This window comes from Vollenhovia emeryi, unplaced genomic scaffold (genome assembly GCF_000949405.1).
Source record: "Vollenhovia emeryi isolate VEMERY1.0 unplaced genomic scaffold, V.emery_V1.0 DF939254.1, whole genome shotgun sequence".
NCBI lineage: Eukaryota > Metazoa > Arthropoda > Insecta > Hymenoptera > Formicidae > Vollenhovia > Vollenhovia emeryi.
In genome coordinates this window covers 166,239-175,371 of record NW_011967112.1, presented here as the reverse complement: position 1 = coordinate 175,371, position 9,133 = coordinate 166,239, and the positions used below count along the sequence as shown (strand labels likewise).

Sequence of the window (9,133 nt, the reverse complement as noted above, 5' to 3'; positions counted from 1 at the left end):
TTTAAGTTACACGAGACGTATGTACATTATGCACGTCAATTTTTGTTTTTTTAATACGACAAGCGCTCATTGAACCCATCGATAAATCGATGAGGCCAATTCAACTCGACGCAATTTCGTTTCCTTCTCTTCATTACGGATTTACGGACTCGGGAGGGCAAAATATTGCGGTTCGGCTGCTAAAAGTCGCGCGAACGGCGCGGTGTGGTCGCAGGTGCTTGGAACCGCGCGCCGGGACGCGCGCGCGCGTCTCGATCCCCGCGGCTGTCACACGCTCGCCGCGAATCTGTCAGGCACGGCGGTCCGCGCAGCGATGGCCAGTGCGCGTTCCGGCCGCCCGACGACGAGTCATGCCGCGCGGCACCGCGCGCACCTGAGCCCCAACGTGCTTCGCCCGCGCGTCAAAGATGAGTCACGGCGTCGTCCACGACGCCCGTCGCTCAGCAGCCGCCGTCAACAACACGGGTGTGTCCGTTGAGTCGGTCGCGCTCCGACGCGGCGCGGTCAAGTGTGCCAGCCGCCGCCTCGTCGTAGGCTGAGGGGTGTATCGTTACGCGCCTGCCGCGCGCCGGTACGCAAGGCCGGACGGCCGCCGCGATGACGACGGCGGCTGGCATCCCGCAGGACAGAAACGCCGCCTGCAACGGCAAGGACGACGTGCCGGCGCAGTCCGCCCGGAGCAGGCCCAGGGTATACAAGATCGTCGTGCTGGGCGACGGCGGCGTTGGCAAATCAGGTACCCGTCGTCTTTCACAGCGAACGTTTCGCTCCGGACTGCCTTAATGACAGACTCGCGTTCTCTTTGCAGCTGTTACCTTGCAGTTTGTCAGCCACAGGTTCCTGGACTATCACGATCCTACGATAGGTGAGTCGATGCGAAGAGCGTTGCGCACAGGCGTGGATATCGGCGGGGACCGGAGTAGATAAAAATGTGCACAGGGTCCGAGAGACTCGCGCCTGCGTTGGGAGCTTTGAGATTGACACGAAGAGAATAGTAGCCTTTCTCTTGTTTACAGAGGATTCGTATCAGACGCAAGTGGTCATCGACGGTGAGGCGGCTCTCCTGGACATCCTGGACACAGCTGGACAGGTTCGAGACTCGTGTATTACGATAGTCACCAACGTTATTCTCGCTTTCTTGTACGCAAACGGAGACCGAGCCTGACGCCGCGCCGCTGTTGTTGTGCGTAGGTGGAGTTCACAGCCATGCGCGAGCAGTACATGAGATGCGGCGAGGGCTTCATGATATGCTACTCGGTAACGGATAGGCACAGCTTCCAGGAGACAATGGAGTACAGGAAGCTGATATCACGCGTGCGAGCCAACGAGAATATCCCTCTGGTGCTGGTCGGCAACAAGTTTGACCTGCAGCATCATCGAAAGGTACATCGGATGCCGCCGAGCTGGCCGCGATATATCAGAAAGTGTGAATACACGTAGCGAGCGCAATAAAGTATCGATCTCCCGCGTGCACTGAGCTCGTACGCCTGTTTTTAGGTGACCACGGAGGAGGGCAAGGCGCTGGCGGAGGAGCTCGGCTGCCCGTTTTACGAGACGTCCGCCGCCCTCAGGCAATTCGTAGACGACGCGTTTTTCTCCCTGATCAGGCAGATCCGCTCCAAGGAGAGATCCCGCAATTCACACCGCAAGCGCAGCCGCTGGTGGCGAATTCGCTCGATATTCGCCTTCATCTTCCGGCGGCGGAGACACGCTTCTTCCCATCGTGCCCCATAAAACTGGTTTTTGATGAGATTTCTTTACATCGTTCTTCATAGACCGCTGAGCCGAACGTACGGTAGCAATTGCGGGAGTAATATCGTAGCAGACCACAACGAAATAGATATTACCTATAATTTTTTTTAATTATTATAGTTTACGCGACGCATAGTTACCCTTGTTTCGAGACTGACGAACTTCATCAACAATTTCACTGCCTTACCATTGACCCCAGTGCGTATTTTCAATATAGAGCAAAGTGAAATTGTGTCAAACGGACTGGAACGCGCACACTTTGTCTTCATCTTAGATCTGAGATCTCGGAATTCATCATTCGCGCTGCTCAATTAAATAAACATAGAGCACGATGCATAATAGATTTACACCTCCTGTGAGGGATATAGCGTATATGTGACTTCCAGCTTTCTAGAACGGCGATTTCTTCCGTGATATTTATTTATCTCGAAGGCTGTTAGTGTTTATTCGAGTCAGGTTTCGCGAAACATCAGTGGCGATAAGTGGACACAAACGGATCCTAAGGCAACTAACTTGGAATAAGTAAATATTTCACGAGTCTCCGATGGTTACGGATGACTTTTAAATTTTAGTTTATTACTAAACAACATTTGTGACCAAAGAAAAGTATATGAAACGTTAATGCCAAGAAATGATTCTTGGCGATGCAGGATATTATGCAAAAGCTTTACCACATAACTGCAATTTTAAAACGGATAAAAGATTGAATTCTATTTATTTCAATTCAATTTTATGTAAATATATATGAAAGACTACGCTGCTATAAATTATGGATGAAAGCTATATTAAAAGTTGCAGTAAGTTGCAAAGTTTAGAATTGTTATGCATTTAGTATTAATTACCGTTAACGTGACGCGCATGATCTCTAAAATATCTCGAAAAGACATTTCTCTAAAACATACAAATATGTCTGCAGACATGAATAATTGAACTGGCAATAAAAGTAAATATTATATTATTTCTGTACAAGCACAAAGGCTCAGAAAAAAATATCACGTAAGCTTTAATCGGAACTCGTGCATGTATGTGGCATAAATGTTATACTTCAATTCAAAGAGCGTTTGAGTACAGTTTAATATTTACTTGATTAGTAATAAATGTCCTATGCAGCTTGTCGAATATGTACATATACTATGTAATATGTATTTTATGTATAATTTTTTTTAAATTATTCTCATCAGTCATCGATTCATTTTTAGTCTGATTTTTAGTCGTAAATTAGTGTGATGAGACTTGTAACACTTGCGGTAAGGAAAAGTCACTTTAACATATAAGACATGCATACAAATAACAATCATTTAGACGTAAATCCGCGTAGTAATTATTATCTAGTCGTTACTTAATTTTTCCTAGTCACATTTTGTATTTTGTTGTAATAATGTATTATTTTAGCCATAGATAACCGTTGATTAATGCACAGTTTTAATAATTTTAATGTTTTGTTACGTATTACAATATTGTAAATGTATATATACATATATGTGTATTATTACATGTAATATTTTATATATATATATTGTTAAATGTGAAAAACATTACATTTTTTATATTTATTTAATATTAAATTTGTATAATTTTATATTTTCTATGTTGAACGACAGCTACAAGTTAGTGCAAGTACGTGTATAATACACACGGTACACAGATTATGTTGCTAACATGTGCTAATTTATTTCATAGCGGTAGCAACGAGCGTGACTATTTGCAGCAGCAAATATAAGTATTATTGGCAGCATTTACGACAATGACTCTGCAATATATAATTTATATAAAGAATAATCGTACGGATTAAAATAGATGAATCGATATATTTATATATAACTGCATGTTTAGAGAAACTTACATAATATGCGACATTGAAACATAAACTGTTCGTACGCTCATATCAGTTAGAATTAAAAGTGTGAGAAACAGAAGTAGCTATCATAATGAGATAAGGTCATCACGACCATTATGTGTCATCATCACTGTATGTAGAAAAGTTGGTGAAAAAAAAATTGCTACATGCCATTAAAGATGTAGGTAACATCGTCATTTTGTATATCACGACATTTATCAATTAGACAAGTAGGGAGATTAAGCCTCAAACATAATGCGATACGAATTATGGATCTCGGACACGATAAGTGAAAATAATGGAAAGAGTAGCGACAAGGCATGTAGAGAACAATAATTTATAATTTACGAGGACAATATGATAATCAACGATCACTTCGATGTTATATTTTTATTTCGTTTACATATACAAATTTTAATAATGTATAAAATATTGAGAAATAGGAACTGCAGACTAACGCACGTAATCCTCGCCTGCAGTAAGCAGTGAACTCGATGCTGTACTATACAACGGTACAAATGAACATCGTAGAAGTATAAACTGTAGGGATTTTGCAATGAAATCACGAAATTTTATGTAAGCTGAGTATATTTTGAATATGTACTAACAAGGATATATAAAACTGATATATTGCACAGCATGGATATAAAACAATTTTACAATAAAGTATAAGGAATGTAAGGAAATAAAACTTCAAAAGAATTAATATCACGCCTAATTTTCATTATTAACAATTTGTTACAAACTGTCTTCACCTTTAATGGAAACCGCAACGATACTTTTTGTACCCGAATTTATTAATATCTACCCAATAGGACTGCAATAAAAATGACCCCAAAAAAAGGCATTTATCTGTTTCAAAATTTTGCCCATCTTTTTCTGTATAGTTTCATGTAAAACGTTTACAATATATTGTATAGCTTCACCAATTCCTTTGACTGATACAAAACATGCTTCATCAGAAAATTATTGCAGCACGTCTTCTATCTACGAATGCTAATGTAATAAGTATTAGTATTCATTTTCAGATCTTCCAATGATCACAGTATCCGCTTATTACATAGAGATTTCACATATGGCCTCAAACATGTATATATAAAAAAAATGACCAACTTATTTTGGCACGTCCGTACATTATTTTGTAGTCTCATCTTCGGTATTGTAGAAAAAACCTATTTAAGAAGTAGGTACACATTGTTAAAGCAACGTATAAAAAATACTTGTATCGCGAACAATTGAGTATGCATGTATACGATAACATTGAGCACAATATTTTACACGATGCATTATAGCCGAATGATCCGCGATCCGGTCAGAGTGTCGCTTACAATCTATAACTATACTTTAGACTAAGTAGCTCGCGCTAAGCAAGACTGCGTTGTTTACTTCTAAGCTGTATCGCGCGACACTATACTTTATCACCAGGTTTCTTTGTGGCATCCTGCGTCTTATCTTCTTCGTCATAATTTTCTGGGAGTAGCATAGTTTCCTCTGTGCTTTGTATGTCATCCCCATTGTTATCTACATATGTGATAAAAAAATTTAAAAAAATTATTTCCTAGTTTTACTGTCCCCTTTGACAAATCGAATTTTAGAATTCGGTTTTCTACATGGAACAGAATACGCGTGTAGCGATAATAAGATAGAAAAGTGACTGTAATAACTAGAAGCAAATGGTAATAACACGAGTATGGACACTACTTTTACAATTTGCGGCGCATTAAAGTGAGAAGTAAACTTATGCAGTGATGTTATGTTTGAAGTTCTAATTACCACGTGCACGATTTTCAGGATCGTCCAAATCGTTGGCAACCGGGATATCCTGCTCTGCGGCATTATTCGACGTGCCATTGGCTTGTTTCGAATCCGTTTCAACTGAAAGCCATGTAAGCTAAATTACTATACTAAAGTAAAAAGTTCGTGTGTGTATGTTTCTGAAAAATTTTAATTGTTACACAAAATATCCATGTCAACTGTACACACAAGGAGAATCGTTATTAGATACCGCGTGTAGCAGTGAGAGTAATTGTTATTAACAATTATTAATGCAAGCTCCATCAGAAAGACGCGTTAGTTTCTTTTAGTAATATTAATTTTCCGAAATCTTTGTTGTAGTAATATTAATCATCCGCAACCATCCTTTGGTTTAGCCTAGAAGCAGGAATGTCTTGCCGAAAGTATTACACGTGTAAGATGTTTGTCTCCTACCGTTGTGCGCGCGCGAGAGATCTATTGTGTTTTACGGTTGATATTTTTAAAGAGAGTTAAAAGTGTTGCATAGTTTATCACAATTTTTTATTGTTTGATATTTCTATAAATACAAATCAAAATTTGTGATTCACATTGAATGCCTTCCGTATCATTTAATCGTAAGATCCTATTACAAATACAATATTGCAACAAGCCGTTAAATCGCAAAATACACATTACACAAACTTAACGATTGTCATAACTTAATTGTATAATTAAATAATTCTCACCCGCCCCACTCTATATAAAGATTTACTGTACACAATTTAATCACTTTATAAAAATTAGCCTAGGAAAGAACAACGTGTTTGATGTTCGATAATTAAAATAACAATTTTAATACAATCCTTATAGAAAAATAAGTTATTGCATGGCACCTATTCACTCGGAAATCGTACTCGTGCCTGTGCGATTTAGCGTATCAACTACGTGAATACTTTATACTATTCTAGTATGTACAAAATTAGATCTTGTAACGTAAAACACGACAAGTTTAACTATTACATTTGTATTTTATGAAGACAACTTTGCGTTACAGTACTAAAACAGTCTTTCTCGTATGAAAACTTCAGCGTTCGATATTAGAGAAACAATAGTTTGTATGTCATTAGAACCCGAAGGGCCGGGCACGATCCACACCTTAGTCAGAAGCGATATAGTAGGCCCTTAATAGAGCTTTTAGTCACAGATATACGAAAAGTGTGAATTATGTACAAATCTACTGTGAGCATTGGTTTTCACGTTTGTGGCAGCATTCTCTCGCCCCGAGGACGGAGAAAGGTATCACTACCTCTCTTCAACATGGTCACTGAGAAACGAGGAGTCTGGCGCACAGCACCAGGTGGATTTGTTGGTAGGATCGGAATTCCGTGGAACTTCAAACCTCGCTGACCAGCTACGGACACTCTTACAGCAGACTCCGGTACGGGATGCAACTGAGACTTGTTAATGACCACTGTCGTTGCTAGATCAGCAAATCCCGACAATATCTTATAATACTGATTGTGAGTCGGTCAAAAATGTGCGAACAAAGGGGGGGGGGGACGAGCTTGTAGTTGCATTAATTCTTGCGTGAGCAGCCCAATCGGAGTTAGAACTTAATGGGAATAATTTACGCGATTTGAAATAAAGAAAAATCGGAGGGTACTCTCTTCCCGCCGTTAAAGCAGGGTGCAATTAGCAATTTAAGTCGACAAATGTCTTCACTCGTACGTTTACACTGCCGATATTTCTCGTGTATCAAATAAACTATGCGGCAAGTTAATTTCGACAGGTACTCGAATGCGGTTATTTGTCATAATGGAAAACTCGAAATGCGTGTCGAACGAAACTCGTGATAAAATCGTAACTTACGTTGCTGGAGATTCGGCGTCTCCTTCTTCTCGGCCGGCGAATTGCAACCGAGCTTGAATTGATCCACTTCTCCTTTCAGCTGTAAAATCAATTGTACATTCGCTTCATATTCTTCAAATCAAAATCGACCCTACGCTATTAAATGAAAGGCCCGTACTCTGTCTATTTCCTCTTGTAGCTTCTTATTCTCATCCCGCTTTCTGTCCAATTGATTGTTAATAGTGTCCTTTTCCAGTCTCAAAGTTTCTAGCGTTGCGGTTTTCGTGGCGTCCAGTTTGTTCAACGAGTCCAGCTCACTTTTGCACACGGTAACCGAATCCTCGAGCTCCTCGTTTCTCTTCTTAAAGTCCATCTGCTGCTCCAGGCGGACGTGCAGGGAGGCCAACTCATCCTCCGTGCGTTTGAACCTTTGCTCCAAGTTGCCGCGCAACGTCACGCACTGGTCTCTTTCCTCAGCACTGAAAGGAAAGAAATGCATTTCCTCGTCAGAACCGAGGTTCCAGGTCGCGTCGAACATTTCTACGCGCCGCAACGAGTAACAGCCTAAAAACATTGCGAGATATTGCAGGCGCGCGTTGCGCAAGTGAGTCGCGAGCGAGATTTCAACGCGAAAGAAACTCGTGCACACGCAGCACGTCTCGCGGATTACACAACGGTCCAAGAAGAGTGGAGACCCACGTTTCTGCAACAACCGCCCGGCAGGAACGCTTCAAGCCAGCCACCTTCATTACAAACACTCGAGCGGCGTAGTGACATAACGCTCTGGCAACCGCAACGACCGCAACTTAATTACGTGCACCGGCAACTCGTCAGTTCGTCACTCGTCGCCGCGGTTAACGAAATCCAGAGTTCGCCGCCGCGCGCTCTCTCTCACCTGATCTTGAGCTGCTCGTTCAGGTCGTCGATCTGCCTGATGAGCTCCAGGTTCTCGGAGGACAGGGTCCACCAGCTGCAGACGAGCATGAGGCACGCCAGCAGGAGCCCGCCGACCAGGAGGGGCGGGCATCTGCCACCGCCGACCCTCATACCGTCGATTCCCATCACTCTCGCTTTCGTGGTCGCGCGCGCCCGGCTCTCCCGCTCAGCGGAGCATATGCCACGTTACCGCCCCGCAACGCCGTGACGCCCGTGCACGTGCGAACGATACGTGGTCGCGCTCCTCGGGCCAGCGGCGCATAACCCCAACTCCCCCTCGTGGAGAACGCCGGGGGGGCGATCGTCGGGCGACGAGGAGGCGAATCCCGCGCGTCGACGTCGTCGGCGACGCGCTGCGCGTCTCTCCGCCTCGAGCCTCTCTCTCTCTCTCTTCTCTCTGTTTTCTCTCTCTCTCTCTCTCTCAGGAACGCTCACGCGTGATAGCCATTTGAAAAGGGGGGGGCGTGCTCCGATACGCCGCCGACACCGGCAGCGATACGGCACGGCGTGTTTCCTGATCCTCTTCCCCGCGAACCTGTACCAGGGTTGTTAAGAAACATGTTTAAAAAGAAAAAACAAAACATATTTTTTTCTGTTTAAATCTGTCTTTTATGTTTTAAACTTGTTTAAAATGAGTGCAAAAAGAAACATATTTAAAACATGAAAAAACATGTTAATGCACTAACACTATCGATGCGCGACTCACGGACGGGTTTCCGTTCAACCGTAATGTATGATTGGCCTGTTTTGAACCTTTTTATCTAAAAAAACTACTGCTCGGGACGAAAAATGGCAAATAACTTAATTTAATTTTTCGACGACTTTCTTGCTATGGTATTTTGATTCGCGAATTTCAGGACACCCTGTATATACAGGGTGGGCCATTTTAATTTATACAGTCGATTTTTTAAAAAACTAAAAGAGATATGAAAAAATGTTTCAGACAAAAGTTGTATGGTTTCGAGGGGGACATAAGATGGTACCATAGGTTTGACCTTGAAGAGTAATTTGAAGTAATTGAAGGTT

The 9,133-nt window shown here is 42.3% G+C and overlaps 2 protein-coding genes across 4 annotated transcripts; one reads left to right on the top strand and one right to left on the bottom strand.

The window, feature by feature from the left end:
• The first annotated feature begins 214 nt into the window (after positions 1–214).
• On the top strand, positions 215–3,237 carry LOC105559787 (GTP-binding protein Rit2). Its single transcript, XM_012008369.1, has 5 exons — positions 215–736; positions 809–865; positions 1,017–1,090; positions 1,192–1,383; positions 1,498–3,237. Exons 1-5 carry the CDS (start codon positions 598–600, stop codon positions 1,732–1,734), a joined length of 699 nt encoding a protein of 232 aa, XP_011863759.1. The 5' UTR covers positions 215–597; the 3' UTR covers positions 1,735–3,237.
• Positions 3,238–4,159: 922 nt separating this feature from the next.
• Positions 4,160–8,660, bottom strand: LOC105559786 (probable myosin heavy chain ECU04_1000). Of its 3 annotated transcripts, none has more exons than XM_012008366.1 (6): positions 8,067–8,660; positions 7,350–7,650; positions 7,193–7,271; positions 6,630–6,803; positions 5,363–5,464; positions 4,160–5,110 (listed from the first exon to the last, which is right to left on the bottom strand). In XM_012008366.1, exons 1-6 carry the CDS (start codon positions 8,231–8,233, stop codon positions 4,998–5,000), a joined length of 936 nt encoding a protein of 311 aa, XP_011863756.1. In that variant the 5' UTR covers positions 8,234–8,660; the 3' UTR covers positions 4,160–4,997. The 3 variants fall into 3 exon arrangements, with proteins under 3 accessions (XP_011863756.1, XP_011863757.1, XP_011863758.1); XM_012008367.1 differs by lacking the exon at positions 8,067–8,660 and adding an exon at positions 7,871–7,948; XM_012008368.1 differs by lacking the exon at positions 6,630–6,803 and having other exon boundaries at positions 8,067–8,659.
• Between the last annotated feature and the right edge of the window lie 473 nt (positions 8,661–9,133).